This window comes from Heptranchias perlo, chromosome 14 (assembly GCF_035084215.1).
Source record: "Heptranchias perlo isolate sHepPer1 chromosome 14, sHepPer1.hap1, whole genome shotgun sequence".
Classification (NCBI taxonomy): Eukaryota; Metazoa; Chordata; class Chondrichthyes; order Hexanchiformes; family Hexanchidae; genus Heptranchias; species Heptranchias perlo.
The window spans coordinates 22,356,211-22,377,419 of record NC_090338.1 but is presented as its reverse complement, the minus strand read 5'-3'; the positions used below and the strand labels follow the sequence as shown (position 1 = coordinate 22,377,419).

General features: G+C 39.8%; 1 protein-coding gene across 1 annotated transcript in view; it reads right to left on the bottom strand.

The window, feature by feature from the left end:
* Positions 1-539: 539 nt before the first annotated feature.
* The window catches only part of tenm2a (teneurin transmembrane protein 2a), a 1,632,827-nt gene continuing 1,612,157 nt past the window's right edge, over positions 540-21,209 (bottom strand). Inside the window, exons 29-36 of the mRNA XM_067996099.1 lie at positions 18,267-18,421; positions 16,468-17,342; positions 14,982-15,157; positions 13,860-14,095; positions 10,195-10,491; positions 4,654-6,268; positions 3,263-3,393; positions 540-1,843 (exon numbers count right to left, since the gene is read on the bottom strand). Coding sequence (XP_067852200.1) covers positions 1,082-1,843; positions 3,263-3,393; positions 4,654-6,268; positions 10,195-10,491; positions 13,860-14,095; positions 14,982-15,157; positions 16,468-17,342; positions 18,267-18,421 — 4,247 coding nt within the window. The 3' untranslated portion in view covers positions 540-1,081. The remainder of the gene's footprint in view (positions 1,844-3,262; positions 3,394-4,653; positions 6,269-10,194; positions 10,492-13,859; positions 14,096-14,981; positions 15,158-16,467; positions 17,343-18,266; positions 18,422-21,209) is intronic.

Genomic DNA, 21,209 nt, shown 5'->3' with positions numbered 1-21,209 from the left:
TTTTTATTTCCTGTGACTAATATTTGCTGAGCAGCAAAATCAGAAATTAATATAAAAACCTCCATGGACAATTCTTCCAGATACAATATTACAAAAAAAAAGTAATAATAAAGTTCTCAATTCGCCTTCTGGTGACTTCAGCGTGATTGTCGTAATTTGAGAGGCAAGTAAAAAGCGAGCAGGGTTCCATCATCGATCATTTTACTTTGTTAGCAGCAATTGTGCCTCCTGCCCCCTTCCCCTCCCTCCCCAGTGCCTCAGTGAACAGGGTCAGTGAAAAGCAGTGCCATTTGTAGCAGTGAAACATTGGCCACAACTCTACCATAAACCATTACTGACGACTACTTTTAAGAAACTATGCAGACTACACCCTGCACACGTCAACCTGTCCACAACGTAGCTTTATTTAAATTTGTTTTTAAAAAGAGTACGACGGTGTGTATGACAATAACATATTTTGTTTATTAATTACGTCACGTCCTCAGAAACATTATGGCCCCCCCCCCCCACTCCCAAGTAGGAATGCAGGATTCAGTAACTATAACCTCCAAGGCTTACTGTGTCCACTACAGTTGCTATGGCAATAAACAAAACAATACATCAGTGTAAGAAGTCTGGCCCAGGCTTTGACAGATCAGTACATTTCCGGTATGTTCAAACAAGTTTTCCTTAGGGGCTTATATTACAAAAGGTTGCATCCATGAAGTTCCTGTTTCGTTCAAGATGGGCATTTTGGACTTAAGTCTTTTAAATGAGACACCCATGAGGCAGTAAGTTTACTGAGTCAAGAAGAGAGAGTTGTCTTTTTTTTATATATAAGCCCAGAGGACCTGAGCTATCCTATAAAAAAGGGGTACTTGTCAAGTAAACAGTTTTTTCCTTGGGCTCCAGTCCATTCCAGAGACCTCAAATGCTGAAGAATAAGGTGTAAACTCATTCAACATGAGTTTGGTTCTTCTCTTCAGTTCCCAAAGTAACTTACTTTCAGCACCCCCTTTAGAGTTTCCATCTCCTTAGGAGAGGAGATAGTGATTGTGATCACCCTTCCAGCTCTTGCCAGAGATGACAGCAGTTCGGTTTGTTACCTCTTTCCCATCTCATTCTGTCTCAGGAACTGAATATTGGTGGAACTGTCTGCCAGCTCCGGGTACTGTTCCACAGGCAACACATAGTACCCATCATAACCTTGAACTCTGCCAGAGCTTAGCAGTTGTTGTTTCTCTCCCTCTGTCCACAGTCGGCTTCCTTCCTTGCCTTCCCTTGCCTTCTGCTGTTCTTTAGTCCAGGCATTCACTAGAGCTCTTAGCCTGGCCTGGTCTAGCAGCCGTGCTCTTTCCTCTTCCAGCGTATCTGGTGTAATTCCATAGCGAATATTTAGCAACAGGGCGCTATATTGAAGTTCAATATTTGTGAACCTTCGAGTCCTCCCATTAAGCAGAATTGTTGGCTGCGAAACTGTGATGTTAATTCCATTCTCCAGCACTTTTCGACCACTTGTCATGCCCAAAGTTGCCAGGTCGCCATCTGATGAACCAATTTTCACCAAATAGTGTGTATCTCTCCCATTGATAGTGTAATGCATTTTGTCTAAATAGTATGCATTGTTAAGAATGGTTGATATTTTTCGACTGTCTTCACTTGCAAGGGTAGTCGCACCCGTTGTTATTCTGCCTTCCTTGACAGCAAACATGACTCCCTTTCCAATGATGGAATTGGTGGCTGAAAACCAGTGTCCTGGCCTGTCCTTGTGGCCTACTCTGGAGAATTTGGGTAGTGAGCATCCTTCCAGTGCCATAAAAGCATTGTTGAGCCTTTCTGCCGCTTGCTGAACCCCTGAAATAAACTGAAATCAAACCATAAAAAAATACAGTTAGTATTTCCACTTTGGAAAATGTTAAAATTGTTGCTGTATGATAGATAGTAAAGCTTTTGCTTCCTCTGGTATTTTGGGTAACTGCCAATTTTTTCTGTCCATCAGTTCAAAGGACAAAATACAAAAACTTAAAACCCTCCCATCCCCCATACCGACAAATTTCAAAATATATTTTCCTTAATTATCATTTAGGTTCCACCTCCTACAGGTCACACACAATCCTCTGCTAAGAATAGCTAGCAAGCAATCTGCTCCAAAGCTTCTGCCACATAGGTACACAATATGGGGAGACTCTTCCTCTCCCTTCCTGTGGAAAATTGGCTGGCTTGGCTGTAAATAAATTTGTGCAGCCCAGGCATAAGTTATTTTATTTGTATGGTATTTATTGTTTTTCTCTGCTTCTCCATAGATGGGGTTTCAGTGTGCGAGGACAGAGGGGTCTTTTGGGAGGAGGTTAATGACAAAAGTTTTTAAAGGGAGGAGAACAGTTTCTGACGAGAAGGTACCATTTACAATGCTGTTTAGCATGGGGCCAAGAATATAAGTTGGGTGGTCAAGCAATTTAGGAGGAATGGGGTTGAAGGAAAAATAGAGGACAAGATAAGCCCCAAGAAGGAATGTGAAAAGATGGGAGTGAGGCTAGAGAGAGAGAGGGGGTTCAGGGCTTGTGGAGTGACTGGGGGGAGGTATAGCTTGGTGAGCAAGGGGAATTGGGGAGAAGAGTCAGAAGCAGAGCTGGCTGAATGAATGGATTCTCTCTTGGTGACAAAGAAGCCCATGAGTTCCTTGCACTTGCTATTCGAGGTGAAGGGGCGGGAAGAGAGGTTTAAGGAGATTTTTTTGTGGTGGAGAAAGAAAGTAAGGTTATCCTTGCTTTGCAGGATAATCCTAGAGTAGTGTATGGTTTTGGCAGATGAGCATGATGCTCATTTGAGCTTGATGTAGTTCAGCTAGATCTGTCTAAGCTAGAGTGTGCCAGATACATTGAAATCTGCACCCCTTGGACTTGAAGGAGCTAAGATACAGGTCGTACCAGAGAGAATGACTGGGATGAGAGACAGTAAAAGGTTTCTGGTATAAGGGCAGCAAAGGTAGATGTGAGGGAGTGGTTGTGCAAATAGATAGAGGTATCGTTCTTTAATAATGATGTGAATGTATTAAATTTCAGTATTTGTTGGCTCGTTTTGATTGCTAATTTCTGTACTTATCTGTAGGGCTTGAAAGCAGACAAGTATATAGGCAGATAGATGGACATATGATAGGACAGGCACACAGGCAGTCAGAAAGGTATATAACCAGAGATGTGAACAAGCTGGCAGATCGACAATGATAGCATCATTTGGACAAGCAGACAGATAATGATAATTTCACTTAGGTTTGTTTCCATACCTGTACATTGTCACGCTCTTGACTCTCCACTAGTTCATAAGGAGGTGCTGCAAAACGAACAGCTGGTTTAGGGAATCCAGGAATAATGTTGTACAGCTGAAATCCGAACATCACAAGCCAGCTTTTAACATCTGCAGGAAGACAGAATTTAAACTTGATGTACATTTGTTAGAATATAGATTTTGTAAGTTATTTCTCTCCATACCATGCACCTATTTCCTGACAGAGAAGGGGCTAGCAACCTGCATCAAAGCTTCTGGTAAGGCACATTATTGCTTTGTGACTAGCTCTATAGTAGTGCAAATGTATTGTGTCTTTGATTGCCTTCATGTTGATCTGGACCCATTTCTGCCTGAGCAGGACTGACCACATAAAAGCCCAGTCTTACTGTTGTGTGACTGCCCAGAACACTCAATTCTGGTTAAACCTGAGAAATGGAGATACAGTAAGCTTAGCTGACAGAGTTTCTTTACAGACTGATGAAATGAAAGTTCCCTTCTTTGCCACCTCCACAGCAAAAAATTGCTGTAATTTAGTACCTACTGGCATTGTAATAACAGTCTCAATAGAAAGGCCACAAAGATGCCTGAGTGGGAAATGGTGTATTCTAATATATGAGAGTGCTACTGAAGTTAAGACACATTACTGGGGCACAATAGAGAATAGTAACATATCAAACCCATGCTGCAGTTGATCTGGGAGTGCTTACAAAAATAAGAACATGCTCCATTCTCTCCAACGTCTCCCTCATGCCATCCTCAATCTGAACACCCAAATTCAGCCAAAAATATAAGATTCGAAAACATGTTTCTCATTTTTTCAAACTAATGCTATTATTAATGAAGGTGGTACAGTCAATTGGAGCACTAGATTGGTAGTATGTAGGTTTATGGCTATGATTCCTCACAGAGTGATTTTTAAATTATAGCTGTGTTGTCAAGGGGAGACACCACAGGTGTCCATTCTCGTCCATCCTGACTGGTTACAATGCGGCATTGGCAGAGGCCTGGGAGCGAGTCGTTTAACAGTACTTTCAGGAAGGGAATCCTGCATGAACTGGAGACCATGAGGGTAAAAGGGAAAAAATATAAATGTCTTACCACCCTCTCCAGAAACAAAACTTAAAAAAAAAGAAAAATCTTGTTGTCAAAATTTGTTGAAAATAAATTTAAAATTAATCTCTTGTAGAACTTTAAATCACATCTACCTTATGCAAATTCAACAAAGATTTCCCTTCTATTCAACCCAATATAAACCAATTAGTGAATTATCCAGTTACACATTGATGTTTCTTTAACAGATTTTGTTAATTGTTCATTATAATGTAAGTAATATGCGTGAAGTACGTTGTCCTTAAATTTTTAATTTGTCAATGAGTTTACCAACCTTACCTGTAACGTAATCTTCAACGTCTTGCACGTTACTAAGAGGATTGTTGTTTTTGAACATATATAAGTTAAAAGGGGCAGGATCTTTGCCAATATCATTCCATATAGAATAATCAGGAGCTGTCCAACGTCCAGCTAAGACATCATAGTCTCTCTGACCAAAGTGTACCAACTTGGTCAGAGAGTCGTACAAGCCACCATGGAATCCCACTACTAGTTGGAAGTCAGGGTTGGAATCGTGATATATTTCACCATAGGCCGTATACTGAAGCTGCTTGATCATTAGGCCTCTACTGCTGAAGACTGCCAAAGGAGTTCCAGTGTTGTCTGAAGCAATATAGAATTCTTCTCCACTGCTGATCTCCATGGCAAAGAGATGCCCCTGGAGGTCATAGTATAGGGAAGTGATGTCGGAACTGGAGTGATTATAAACATGGGTTACCCTAGTTGGGTTGCTTAGATCTGAATAGAAGAATTGCAGATGCTGGCCAAAATTGGTTTTGCTGGAGACTCTGCGTCCCAGACCATCATAACGGTACTGCATACTCCACCCATTGGTTTTGCTGTAAACTCTGATAAGCAGACACTTAGAGTTGTATTCAAATACATCAGAGCCTCGCTGAGAAAGAAGGCCATCTTCATCCAGCTTGTACTGTACATCTCCCAGCCGGGTAATCCGGTCTCTTAGATCATAACGCAATGGCATGAGACGAATGCTACTTCCAGGGTGCAACAGATGGAGGTTGCCATTTAAGTCATAACTGTAGCGCCAGGTTCCTTTGTCATTCACAGCAACAGTCTGCAACTGCCCATCTCCATCATAGTCATATGTATATTTGGTAGTATTCGCATAAGGGCCGAGCTTAATCTCTCTCTTAATCACTCTCCCCATGCTGTCATACTGAACTGTCATCCAGTACATGAGTGACCTGAATATCTCATATTGAACCTCTTTGATGCGCCCATGAGTATCAAAATGCTTACTTAGGGTCATCACAGCTGTAGTAATGATCTGATTTATATCATAATATATGACTCCAAACTTCCCAAAATGCTCAACCTTCCCTGATATCTCGTCATAACGGTACAGGTCAACAGGAAGTGGTGTTTCACTGATAATGGGCTTCATGCTGGCAACTCGAAAGCTGTTGTCATGATACGTGTAATCAAACCGTGCATTGACCATGCCTTCCTCAGAGAATCTGTAGATTTGCCTGTCAATCAGAGGACCAATTTTCCTATATCGGATCGTGCAAGAGAACCCACCACTTTGCAAGTTGACCATTTTGAGCACGCCTGTTGACTCATCATAACCAAATGTGACAGCAGTGCTGTCGTAAAGGACCTCAGAGAGCTTTGACAGCTTTCCGTATTTATAAAACACCTGCCGCCCAGTGCCCAAGTAGGCAGATTTCAGTATTCGCCCTTCCTTAGTGAAATCGAAAATCATTGATGCGTTGCTTTCAGGAGGATGGTAGATATTGCGGATGTAACCAATAGAATTATGAGTAGACATGGTATGCCGGGCTACACTGGGCATTGTGACTGCGTGGAGACGATCTGTTTCATCAAATTCAAAGATGTACTGACGTTGACTCTGGAGAAGTAACACCATAGACTATAAAAAAAAAGAAAGGTTTAGAAATTGAATAAATCAAACTTTTAATCCTACCAATTTTCTCCCATCCCCTCCTTGTTTCCTGAAAACATTAACTGTTTGCAATGATACAATTCCACAGATGCTAATTGTCCTGCAGTGCCTTGACTAGATGGCCAATCTTCATTTGTGAGCCTGAGCAATGAGTGTCCTCAGGCAATTCGACCACAGGGGAGCACCACAACTGATCCTGTTCCCCCACACAATGGACGCAGACATCCACTTCCTGCAGGTGTCTATGGAGAGCAGTAAGTGGGAACTCTGGGTTAAAAAGTTTTCCCTCTTTAACTCAGGGACACCGAGAAAAGTTGTAGCACTTCTACCACGACCCATTGAGATCAACTAATTCAAGACAGACTGTGGATCAAAGCTACGACCTTTCTGGTTTGTACGGCTCACCAATGTCCAACCAGAGACTAGAAGTATTTTCTGCTAAAGGAGCGAAACTGGCAATTAAGGCGCAGCCCGTGTTTCTGTGATTTTGTTATTGTGCACTGGTAAGGAAGTTGAACAACTGGCCCTGTATCTCCATTTGAAAACTGCTTCAAAAAGCATCATAAATTTTTGTTGACAGCAAATCAATGGATTGGATTTTTTGTGTAAATGTAATGATTGTTGTAATGTGTTATGCTTATATAGAAATGCAGAGTGAAAATTGGGCTCTGTAATCCTTGATTAGTTAGTTTGCAGCCATTAGCCCACATCAGAATTGCTGGCATACTCCAAAACATGTTTAAAATTCTTAAGATTCTATGATTCTGTGAAGTTTCAGCATCAGTAATTTAATTTTGGAACAAAAGCAGAATGTGTGCTGAAAAGACTTCAGTCTGGTACAGGGGTTTTTCAGTACTGTTTTATGAATTTTATTTGTAAGGAACTTTATATCTTCTCCCTTTTTCTACCCTCCAAGTCATGTTTTGCATATTAACCCTAGCTAGATAGATTTGGAGGAAATGCTGCACATTTCCAACCTTGTTTTTTTTGTCCAATCTCAAACCTTAAAACAAACTAAATATTTTATTGCCTAGCAAGAATAATATGTTTGATTGCTTTTAGTGGGGCGGGGGGGGGGGGTCATGGAGAAAGAGTAAATATGTTGGAAGGATCCAAGGCATTGTACAATGCACCTAGAGAGTGAGAAGAAGTAGCCTTGATGAGATGATTAAAGATTTCTCATTCCATAACTTCTTCATTTAATGCTTGACTGATTTAATGAATCAGTTGACTTGAGTTTAAAATTTTTCCTGCAATCTTTCCCCCTTTATGTTTTCCTGAACTTCTTTAATTCTCTGGCTTCACATCTCTGCTGCTGAAAAGGCAGGAGTATGACATGCTGCGAGACTCCTGCCAATGCTGCCTTTAGCCAGCTGCAAAGAGGCATGAGTTGATCAAGATATCGCTGCTTGATTTACCTTCTCCGTTGCATGGAGAGGTCATTCACTCCATCCAGTGTCTCCCTATTCAGCATAGATCAGATTGTGAATTGAATGGAATGGTGATTAAACCTGCTTCTTCCTAGTCCATCGCACTAAGCATTAGATCAGCAACTATCTACATCATTGGGCGACAGCTATAACAGAATTATTCTTAAATCCAATGAAAATAGTGCAGTTTATAATATATCAAATATGTCACATCTACACACACTTGCTGTCTACAAAACCTTAATTCCTGTTGTCACATTTTATTGCATTATAAATTCCTATATCTATATTTATAACACAAACTGCTAATGTAGATTTGTCACACTGTAATTATACCCTCCCACCAGTGCTGGTGCTCTAGCACATCAATTTTGCATCTCCCAGTTCCTTAGCCTGAACTGCAGGAAACTCTTAACGTTTCAACATCTCTACTTCCCAAACTGCCCCGCAAGTTTTGCTATTTAACTATAAATAATAATACACAATCAAAGTATTATCCACAAATAAGGACAGAATGTATGACTTTAAGATAGGGACTGAATTATGTATGCGCACGCTGGTCTAATTATCTCTGCCCTCTAACTGGAGTTCACCGTAAAACTATAACTGGTCCTGACCCAACAACCTCCCCCACTCCCTCCTCACCAACGCCCCCCCCACCCCCACCCCACATGTACAATGCCACTGCAGATTACATAGAAATTACAACATGGAAACAGGCCATTTAGCCTAACCAGTCCATGTTGGTGTTCATCCTCCATATGAAAAGTAATCCTAATCCCATGTGCCCACTCTGTGGCCATATCCCTCTATTGCCCTTTCCTTCACCATCTATCCAGCCTATGATGACATGATCTCTGCTTGGTAGTAAGAATAAGTAATGGTAATAAGAATATTACCATTACATGCCTGATGCACAATTATTCATTCAGTAAAAGCACATGTGCTATATTTCATAGGAGGTGGAGCAGGGCTAATGACCACTTTTCCTGGCAGAGAAGCAATGGGGTTAGCTGACACTGTTCATGGGAAGCACAAGTAATTCTTAGGCTCTTAAGGAGAGAGATGGAGCTGTCTGCTGCCATTCATGACATAAGATAAGGCAACTGACGCTTTCAGTGGTCCACAGGACCACACTATGGAATTCTGGAAAACCCATAGAGTAATACTGGAATTCTGGGAAGCCAAGGGTCTCAGGCAACCAGGAAAAGGAACTAACCCAGATAAATATAGATAGGTAGCTTGAAGCCATGAAGGTTATAAAACTGCCCAATGATCAGCAGGGAAACTTGATGGATTTGGCGAACTTGTTTGGGAAACTGGCCCAGTAATCCACAACAAAGCCTTGCAAGTAGACATCAAAGTCAGATTTGTTCCTATAGTTGTGATGAATTAGTAAAAAAATGTTAAAAGATAGAAACATTGGCCAAGAAGTTCTCACCAAAATGGATGGAAATTAACTAGCACAATTTCTGACTTGTGCCGATCAAAATTAATTGACAAATTAGAAGGGCCTCACACAACCCAGTTAATCCTTCTGAGATTGAGGTTTAAACCCAGAAACGGGGTTTGTCTCAGTGAAATTTAAGATATAAAAACATCGCTTGCCCCTCCTCATCGTCTAGAGAGTCAAGAGATAGTTAGGCAAACTTTCACAGTTGACAGGCAAGAAATAGGCTAGAGATGTCCAACCAGAAGGCAAGCCAAGCAAAAGGGCAAAAGCAGAAAAATGCTTGAGTTTAAAATTTGAGGTGAATAGATGTGCAGTGTTTAACAAAAGCAAAACTTATAAAGTGTATCATCCTGTAATTAAATGCTCCCGTCTCTGAGCATAGTATGAAAGCTTACTAAAAGACTATGAGATGAAAATCAGTTGGGTTTTACAACAGGTGGGGAATCTTCTCCACTGGGTTACCACCCAGGTGATTAAGTTGAGAATTATCCCCATAGTTTGGTCTAATACCTTTGATGTATTTAGACTACATATTGGAAGTTCCAAGAGTATATTCCATACTCAGTGGACCTGTTCTACCACCTACACCGTTACCTTACATGCTTTTCACAATTTGGCTAACTGGCTCTCTCAGAGTGAGAGTGAGAGTAACTGCTATTTTTCACGTGGGTAGCAGTAAAACTTAGAGCAACTTTGCTACTGTTCACAGGCAGAATGGAGACAGCGATCACTCTTCGCAGGGATAAACAAGTGACACATAAACTCTGCTGCCCTTCAAAGTGAAGCAAATCTTCCAATTTCAATGTGCTCAAATGTAATTGTTATTTTTAAATCAATTCTACCTATCTACCAAGGGAAATGTATTATTACATTATCAGATGCTTTCACACTCAGGCTCCACAATCTTGCATACTGTTCACATTATCTAAAACAGCTGCAAGGCAATGAGGGGAACCTGGAAGATTTAACCTCATATTAACGATAATAGGGCTAATTACTTTTAAACATACTTTGTCAAGGTAAGCATAGCTCCAGACTTTTCCATCGGAGAAAACTCGGGATATAATTCTGCCCTGTTCATCGTATTCGCTTTTCTCGCTCATCGCACCACGCTGTACTCCAATTACTTTCCCACTGGAAGAATACGAGACGTTAACTGCAGCTAGACCACTGCTTGGGAGCCAGATCATGGGGCGGCCCAACGTATCATAAATAATCCTCAGTGTGAATTTGCGATGATCATCATAGATCTTCTCTGTCCGGGAATTGCGATCAAAATCAATGGAAAGCAAGTTTCGTCCATGCACCTGTTCAAAATTAAAGACCCACAATCATAAATGTGTCTCTCTTTACTTAAAACAGACCGAGTGTGGGATTACTGGGGCAATTTATTTCATTTTAATTATAATGGCTTATGCCTGGTGTAGATGATTGAATTTTGTGCCTTTGCCAATACAGAAGAAAGCTTTCAAATGACATTATCATCAATATGATTTAAGCGATTGCAATCTGGCATGAGTTCAAAGAAACTGCAATGCATTCAGCCTTTGCTAATGAGCATGAACACCACGATTAACAATTTAATTATCAATTTTTCTCCAAAGTTCTTTCATATAGAATTTAAAGGAAAGCACACCTTATTTCTTTACAGTTTTTGAAAAAAAAGGTCAAGCATGCATTATGCCCTCAGGATCAGGAGAAAATTATTTTCTATAAGTTTAAAACATGGAAACATAAAGTAACATGACAGAGATACATAGCACCAGGAGGCTTGAAGAAGTAATTTCATTATCCGAATGAAGCTACATAGAGTTACATCGAAACTACAATACAGAAACAGGCCATTCGGCCCAACTGGTCTATGCGTGCATTTATGCTCCATACGGGCCTCCTCCCTCCCTGCTTCATCTAATCCTATCAGCATACCTTCCATTCCTTTCTCTCTCATGTGCTTATCTAGTTTCCCTTAAATGCATCTATGTTATTTGCCTCAACTACTCCTTGTGGTAGCGCATTCCACATTTTTACCACTCTCTGGGTAAAGAAGTTTCTCCTGAATTCCCTATTGGATTTATTAGCGACTATTTTATATTTATGACCTCTAGTTTTGGACTCCCCACAAGTGGAAACATTTTCTCTACATCTATCAAACCCTTTCATTATTTTAAAAGACCTCTCTCAAGTCACCTCAGCCTTGTCTTTTCCAGAGAGAAGAGCTCCAGCCTTTCCTGATAAGTATATCCTCTCAGTTCTGGTATCATCCTTGTGAATCTTTTTTGCACCGTCTCCAATTATATCCTTTCTATAATATGGAAACCACAACTGTGCACAGACTCCAAATGTGGTCTAAACAAGGTTCTATACAAGTAAATTGTGATCATATCACAAATTTGTTGTGCTGTTTAAAAAGAATTGCTTTCATGGAAGCCACAGTATGCTGTGTATAAAATGGGTTTGCACCTGTGATTCCTCCTAAGGGAGAAATTAAAGAATGAGTCTATGTTTGATGCTCTTTTGGACCTACTAGTGGCCAATTCAGAGAATCAAAAGGTTGCTATGCCCTTTACTTGGCCAGGGTATTTTGCTTGGTATGGGGGCCATGAAGAGAGCACTAATGACCAGAGGGGGAGAAATGCATTAACATTGAGGGACTACCACCACTGTGAATTATTTTGATATATCTAATATAACTATAACCCTATCCTATAGTAAATATCACAAATAAATCAACTAGAATCCAACCAGACAGAGAATACAGATTTTCCTTCTCTGGTATCTGTTATGGTGCAAAGTGAAATCTTATTCTGTAACATCTCTATTTCCATGTTAGTCATCCTTGTGGTCCCTTTGATTGAGGCTGAAAAATATAGTGCAAATTATGGGAAATTTGATCTCACAACCACTAGGAATTAGATTGAGAATGTCCAAATGTGAACACAATGAATGGATCTCTATTAACAGAGATGAAAAAAGATTTTGAGCTGACAATTTACTGACATTTTCCCGTCAATGTGAAGCTTTGGTCTACAAGGGTAATCAGTTACTAGGCGGTACCTTAAAAGCATTTCATTATAAACTAAAACATGTTATTTTAACCATGTGCAGATCATAGGTGAGACAACATTTGAAATGTGTGAAGTTTTCTGCATCTTGCCTTCAAAAGGACATCGATATGTTGGAGAGAGTTTAAAGAAGAGCACTAAGAATGATTTCGGGGCTCAGGTCATGAAGAAAGAGATTCACAGAGTTGGATTTATTTTCACTGGAAGAAAGAAAATTGAGGGACACAATCCAGGTCTTCAACATGCAGAAAGGTATACTGAATATATGTATAAGCAGGCTGTTTAATTTGATCAGTGAACACAGAATTAGAGGAGGTGAAATTTGTCTTGGGAGATACCGTAAAACGAGCGATAGCGAAACAGCAGCCCATTTAACTTCAATGGTAAAAGAAATTAGTTCCGTGTAAAACGGGCTGCCAATTTGCTATTGCCCATTTTGCGCTACTGCCCAAGACGGATTGGACCCCCAGAATATATGGGGCTGATTTTAGTTTCCTGTATTCCCCACTGCAACTATATTTAGGCGCAGATGGAGCACACTGGATGCTAAATCAGTTCCATCGGATTTTGACCTTGATCCAATTTCTGGTCAGGCCTGGGGCAAGGCTTGGAAACTCCCATTTAAAGCAGGCAGAATCTTCATTAATACATTCAAATGGAGGAAAGGAAAGATGCTGCTCCATTTTGGATCCAGTGACCATGCTGGATGCCAAGTCCTCAGCACACCCAGGAAACCTGGCAGGAAGGGGGCTTTGCTGGTCTGTCCAGGTGGGAGGGTCTTTAAATAGGCCGCAATGGTGCAGATATGTTTTTAGCCATTTCTGGGCTGATCATGTTAATGTTTTAAATTTACTTCCTGCTGGCATTTGGGTTTCCATGAGTCTTTGTGCTAGTTGTTGTTGTTAATTAATTTGTTTTTTGCCCCCCAGTTACCTTTTCTGACACCAATGGGTTTGCCAATGGGAATCATCTGAACTGACGTGCTTGAAAGAAGAGGATGACCTGAGGGATACCAAGCAGGTTAGACTGCTTGAATTGTACTCCGTGCCCGTCTGTAGGCACCCACACATTAAGCTGAAATTACCTCCAATGAAGTCATGACAGCTGACCTCGATGCCATTGCCAATATACGCAAATGCCTGATTTTCTGTTATAGTGAATGGTTCTTCCGAGACATCCCAATAAGAGCATGTCATGCTTAAGTCCATAAAAGGAAGAATGCCAGGGTGATGAACAGCCAGCATTGTCTGATTGTCAGCTGGATCCACCAACCATTTCTGTGGGCTCTGCCACACCTACCTGCTAATGACTGTAGGGATCTGTTTTCTCAGGGTCTGGGTCAGCAGAGTGTTAGATGTTGAGCTGTGCCATCTGCCATAAGGACACATGTGGCTACCATGCAATAGAATGCTGGCATTTCGGGGACAATAGTGGTCAGTTGTGGCCTGAGGCTTGGTTGCATTTCCTTGCAGACTTGCTGCAATGCAATAAGGTGTCTAAAGGCCCATGCATTCATTTAAAAACCAAAACAATGAAACCACACTATAGAACTACAAAGCCTAAATAGCTTTCGGTCCCTACAATTTATAATGAATGTGTTTATAATGAACTACCCTAAGCTTCCTTCCAAACACGGTCACTTTTCCCTTGGTCTGTTCCTTCCTGAGGCGCCATTCAATTGAATTCAGTCCATTTTCCACTGGTAGAGTGATATTGCGCCGTCCGACAGTTGGACTTATGGTCCCAGCAAGAATATGAGGTTCAGTGTAAAAGCTGACACCCATTCCGTTGGCATACATCACTCGAAGGGTGCCATTGTTGCAAAGCTGGTAACTGTTCCTCACTTGATCTGGTGGGAGAATTACAGCAATAATAAGAGAACTGTTCACTTTGATAAACGCCAGTTAACATTTTGAATCTGACTGGTTACAGAAGATACACAATGGGCTTGGTGGTTTCCTAAATAAATCAAGTGACACTGGACATATAACCTGGAGCCTATAAGGCGAATAAATTATGCAAGCATGATTCAGTGTTTCTTTCCCTGTAAACCTCAGAGTCTAGTTTACACCACATATCATGCAAAAATGTTTTTAGAGTTACTCGATATTTCATTTTTTTTTCTGAAAATGATCTTTTAAATTTTTTTTCCAGTTCCAAATACAGACAAACATTGTATCTAAATAAAGGAATTTTACTACACAGGGACAATGATCAGTTCATCATAGACCCTATGCTGGAAAAGTAAGAGACAGTGCTAGATTCTAATTGCACAGCAAGAATGGATTCAAGCAGTCCAAATTGTATAGCCTGATAAAATAAAAAAATTGGAGAACCAAATGATTTTCTGTCACTGGATGTTCGGCATATATTATCAAATCATATATACGTAACAGGCTAAAGATCAAGTAGAATATTATCTCTGCACTAAGCTTTTCTATTTTTTCACTCCTTGAATGTAGAAACAGCTTCTAGTTTCAGAAGTCTACAGCTAATAGCAAAGAAGAGATTTGTACCAGTAGGGTTGCTATAATAAGTTTCCATTAGAAATCAAACCAATGTATAAGTCAACAACCTCTACCATGGGTGCTTCAAAATAGACCACAAGTACCAAGTTTTACAATATGCTGATCTCAATTTCATCACAGATAACTAATCACTGATTTTTTTTTAACCAGATTCATCATCTTGTTATTGCAGATAGCAGTTTATTTTTAATATATCAAATTGTTTACCTTGAACCACAGTATAGGATGCATCTACTGAAGAAAGGTTAGTGGTGACAGTAACATCATCTTCTCTGTTGGAAGTTTCGATGTCAATATTGATTGACTTTTCCATTTCCCGATGCAAACTAGTCACGACACCAGTGGGACGGGTCAAATTTGTCAGTCGTCCTTCACTGTCATAACTAAGTGCAAATAAATTATATCAGGTCAACCTATATCTTACATATAGAACCCATCAATGAGTTAGAGAGATATTCAGACACATGAGAGTGAGTTACATCGAGAACAGTGGATACTTGCGACTGAGTGACACAAGAACAATGGATATTTAGGATTGAGTTACTGAGAAAGTAAAAAATATTTGATTTTGATCTTCACAGAGAATAATGGATACTATGAATTGAATTATACAGAGACAAATAATGTTCCATTTAAAATTATACAGGGAATACTGGAGCTACTGGTTATCATTTATAATATGTGCATATAGTGATTTTTTTTCGTACTTGTGACGTTTTGTGTACTTCTGCTGGTGTTGAGCTGTGTGCCATGGGAGTTGTTGTATTTTCAGTGATCATATTGCAATTGACAGGCCACATAAATTCTGAAGTAATATTGGTTTTGTGATACAAGACTTCTAATATTACCGTGTTATTTCAGATGGTGAATGTTTCTGCAATTGACTAACACATATGCATTACAATGTAACTGTCGAGGGTTTCCTAGCTGGTGACCTTCCTCGCTGACTTTTATACAAACAGCCCTTTCGCAACAACCCAAATTGATTTTTTAAGTTTATGATCAAAATATTGTATTACATTTCTCATATCTACAGTACAGCAATACTCAGATCTCAGAACCCTTTGTGAACATTATAAAGTGCTAACAAATTTGCTAGAAATAATGAACAGAGGAAATCTTCACATATTGATTTGTGATGTCATTATACATAATGATCAGAGGAATTCTTACCTATGTTTTCTCAAATATAAATGTTACCTTTTTTAACAATTCTTTTTGAGAAAAACTAAAGTTCAAACTAAAGTGTAATTTAAACACATGGCACAAACTACATCTTTGTTTTAAAACTCAAGTGATCAAATATTAGGCAGCTCCAATTAATCATCAGATGTTGTAGGTTTAATGTAATGCTCATTACTTTAGCTTTACTGACACAACTTAGGATGTCACCCGAACTTGTTTCGCCTGCATTCATTTGCATACTAAACGTTACACTAATTAAAGTAGGTGAGGTTACAAAATAGAGGAAGTGTGGCCCAGAGTTACTGCGGTTTTCTTATTCTACGGAAAATTGAACATTGCGCCCCCTTTATGTGGTGCTTCAACCTATTTCTCTGGTTAGTTTTCTCAAATCCACCATGAGATATGATGTACCTGTAAGAGTAACAATTTCCAATTGGCAATCATGTACAACTGTCACATATTTCACACTTCAGTAAGAACATGTACACTGTAAGTAAATAACTCTTACTCAAAGAACGTGGTCCAACCAATGTCATCTGTTTTAGTCGCCAGGAGGCCACTGTTCCCATTGTACGTGAGCACAACTAGCTCTTGGTTCTGGAGTGACACCACCTTTAGTCCGCCATTAGCGCCAATGGTCAAAGAACACACCTGGTTGTCTGACATTAGTAAATGCCGTGGCACCCCACTGCTATCCCTTCGGATCTTTAAAGTGTTTCCATTGTTGTCAGTCACTTCCATAATGTCATTATCCAGGCTGTAGGAGAAATTGTATATGTAGTCACCGGTGACTAGACTCATTGTATACTGGTGTATCCCATTTGAATTGAAAACATATAGTTCCTGTTCAGCTGCTGAAGCAACCTCATAGAAGCTCATCGAATTTATTTGTGGCTTGTTTCGATTAATTGCTCGGATGCGGATATTTCCCAGGTCAGCTATGAAAATGGTCCCATCTGGCGAGACTGCCAGGGAAGACGGAGAATTCAGCTTGGCATCTGTGGCGTAACCATCGTCACCTGAGAAGCAGTCACAGTTGACATCATTCTTACAGTCACAGTCCGATGCCATCCCCGCCAGCAGGGAGATTTCCCCATTGGTTGTCACTTGCCGTACACGGTTTATCTTCTTCTCATCAGTTTCTGCAATATATAGTATGCCTGTGTGGGAGACAGCAATGGCACTGGCGGACTCCAGTGCTGAGTGAATGGCCAGCTTGCTGAGAGAATAATCTATGCCAGGAACCTGACAGTGCATGGGTCGGCCAGCTATAATGCTGACCTGGTGGTTCTCAGTTATCCGCAGAATGACATTGTTCTCCAGGACATATAGAGAATTATCCATTGGGTTGATGGCAAGGTCAGTTGGCCATTCTAATCGTACCTAAGTAGAGGAAAATGGGAATATGCAGCATTGAAAGTGGTAGTTTAAGCAAAAAAAACTAATTTCAATGAAAAGGCATTATATGGCTTACATGGCTTTTAAGGTATTTTTCTTTTTTGAACTCATACTGCAGTTAGGTAGATGTTTGACATTATGAATGTATTTCAATTTAAATAAAGGTAATCTAGACTCAAAATGAAACTGTCATCTTCAATGGTCCCACTAAATGCCACGCTCTTGCCTCTGACTAGAACTTCATCTGATGTAATGCCTGTTGTTGGTCACTCTCCCTACTCGAGACTGAAACTACATAAAACATTCTCTCCATAACATGCAGGCCTCCTTTTTGTACCGTAACACAAACACTGCTTGCAATTTCCCTCACTATTACAGCTTCTGACAAAGCACAACCTCGGCTGTAATGCAGATTGTTTATGGCTTCCTCAATACTAGAAATCATACTCTTTCCATAACTTATATCATACCTTTACTGTAACACCCCCTCTTACACCATGTGCTGTGATAAAACGCATGTTGCATCTCCCCTCTAGTAGTGAACTCAACAAAATAACTTTTTCTAGACTACACCTTTGTATGTCCCCTAAAGCACTGTAGATAGTGTCAACTTCAACTGTAGTTTTATCAGTTTTTTTTGCTGAAAGTTTTGGAATTTTCATTTTAAATACAGCCAGTGATAATTGCCTACAATTTTAGATGGCCCATTGTTAGTGTAAGCTTGGACAGTCCACAGTGGCCATCCCGAACGCCAATTTTAAAATAAGATACATCCAAAGAAATGCGAAGTGTTCAGATACTTTTCAGCTTGGTAATACTCTACCTAACCAGAGTATTAAATTAAGGATTGCCAGATCAATTTAACAAATCCTATGGAAGACAGATATTGCCTTTTCTATAAGATTTTACCTGGCTTACATCCATGCTGGAATCACAGCTCAGAGGACGGATTGCTGTTAAGTCATTGGAGCCGAGCAACGTGGAAATGATTCCATTTTGGTCGACTTTCCTAATCATGGTTGCATCCACAAAATACATCAATCCATTCTTGTCCACTGCTATCCCTGGGAAGAGCACAAGAACAGTTAGGACCATTGAGGTAAACTCTTAAAATGGGTTAGAATACTGCCCTTTCAGGGACCCAATCTCAAATTCAGCCCAGAAAGTCCTCATTAATATGAATTTAGGCAGTCTCAATCCTTTTTCCAGGTGGAATGAATCTATAGCACAAAACTGCTCACAAGAAAGGGCCAATTCACATTAAGCTGGCAGCCTCACTCAAAAGATGCCACAAGAATGGCTGATGTGTGAAATAGCTTAATGGTGCTGCAGATGGTGATATTTTGAGGCTTTTGACCATGCATTAGCTGGGAGTCTTTGATGCTGCTATTAGATGCAAAAACGGAAAATGTTCAAACCTCCAGCACTGACTTCCCTCACCTTGATTAGCACAAAATAGACAATTGGAACCATTACTGCACCTAGTACTACCAGATGTCTGAAAAACAATGATAATGAATTATCCAATCGGTTCTATGGCGTGATGTGAGTTTCAGAGCTAATTAACGCAAGGGCACAGCGCTTTAATTACCTTGAGATATCCTATATTCCAGCACAGAACTCGATAGATCATTCACTACTGATGTTAATATATGGTTGAAGATAAGCCAATTTTGTACTCAATTTGCATAAACATTTTTGTTCTGCTTCTTTTTACTAAATACCCATGAGTACGTATTTAGAAATGACATACTTGTTCTGCTCTTTGATGCTGTTTCCAAAGGCCCTTACCAAGTGATTGCCAGCCAACTAATGAAATTTTAGATTTTACTCAACTATTTATCAATTAAGGTTAGCTATTTCCACATAATAACATACACATCGGATTTACAAAATTGGTCCCCAAGTAACAAAGGTGTCTTGATCACATGTATTTATACTGTAATTATGTGAAAATAACTTTCAGTCCTCAGGCCTATGTTTTATTCACTTCTGTGTAATAGGAACATAGGAAAAGGAGTAGGCCATTTAGCCCTTCGAGCCTGTTCTGCAATTCAATGAGATCACGGCTGATCTGTGACCTAACTCCATAAACTTGCTTTAGCCCCATATCTGTTAATACCTTTGGTTAGAAAAATCTATCAATCTCAGATTTAAAATTAACAATTGAGCTAGCATCAACTGCCATTTGCGGAAGAGTGTTCCAAACTTCTACCACACTTTGCATGCAGAAGCGTTTCCTAATTTCACTCCTGAAAGTCCTGGCTCTCATTTTTAGGCTATGTCCCCTAGTCCTAGACTCCCCAACCAGTGGATATAGTTTCTCTCTATCTACCCCATCAGTTCCCCTTAATATCTTGAAAACTTTGATCAAATCACTCCTTAATCTTCTAAATTCCAGGGAATACAACCCTAGTTTGTGTAATCGCTCCTCGTAATTTAACTCTTGGAGTCCAGGTATCATTCTAGTAAATCTATGCTGCGCTCCCTCCAAGGCCAATATATCCTTCCTAAGATGCAATGCCCAGAACTGAACACCATACTCCAGGTGTGGTCTAACTAGGGCTTTGTATAACTGTAGCATTACTTCTAACCCCCTGTATTCTAGGTCCTCTAAATATAAAGGTCAGCATTCCATTAACCTTTTTGATTATTTTCGTACCTGTCCATGACATTTTAATAATCTATGTACAGGGACCCCTTAGTCTCTTTGTTTCGAGCTTTTCACCATGTAGAAAGTACTTTGATCTATCCTTTTTAGGTCCAAAGTGGATGACCTCACACTTGCCTGCAGTGAAATCCATTAGCCACAGTTTTGCCCATTCACTTAATCTATTAATATATCTCTGTAATTTTCTGCTTCCATTTACACTGCTTACAATGTTGCCTATCTTTGTGTCATTGGCAAACTTGGATATGTAGCTCTCTATCCCGTCATCTAAGTCGTTAACAAATACACTGAATTTGAGGTCCCAACACAGATTCCTGTGGGACACTACTAGTCACATCCTGCCAATATGAGTACCTACCGACTATCCCTACTCTCTGTCTCCTGCCGCTCAGCCAATTTCCTAACCAGGTCAATAATTTGCCCTCAATTCCATGAGCTTCAAGTTTAATTAACAATCTCTTATGAGGGACTTTATTCGAATGCTTTCTGGAAGTCCAGACAAACAACATCCGTAGACATTCCCCTGTCCACTACTTTCGTCACCTTGTCAAAAAATTCAATCAGGTTTGTCGGGCTTGACCCACCCTTTACAAATCCATGCTTGCTCTCTCTGATCAGCTGAAAATTTTCAAGATGTTCACTCTATTCTTAATTATAGACTCTAGTAATTTCCCGACAACAGATCAGGAAATCCAAACAATTCTCAAAGGTGAAATATGGTCAAACCTCATTATTACAAACTTGTGAACTGGTTGGGTGGTTCTTTGGAGGAACTTGTTTTATTTAAAAAGGGCTGAGTTGCTGAATTTTTTTTTCATGATTGTCAGATGGAAGAAGGCTTGTAAGAAGTGAATTTGTCCTGATTAAATTTTTCAGAGATTGTAAATCATCTGGAAATTACTTCTCTATAAATCTGCAGAGTGATTAATTTATTAAGTTTGGCAATTTCAAGCTGTCAGAATGCAGATTATTTCCTAATTTTCCAGTATTCACTGTATTAAAAAACATCTGGAATTATTAAGGTTTATAATCTAATCAGAGTTCAGATGCGGTTCATAAACTAATTAAACCATCTAAACCTCTTCGTTAGATTACAACCTGTAGGCTCACTTTCAGGTATCTATTGTTCAAGAAAAAATCATTTCAGCTTTTACATTGCATTATATTGTACAAATCATTTT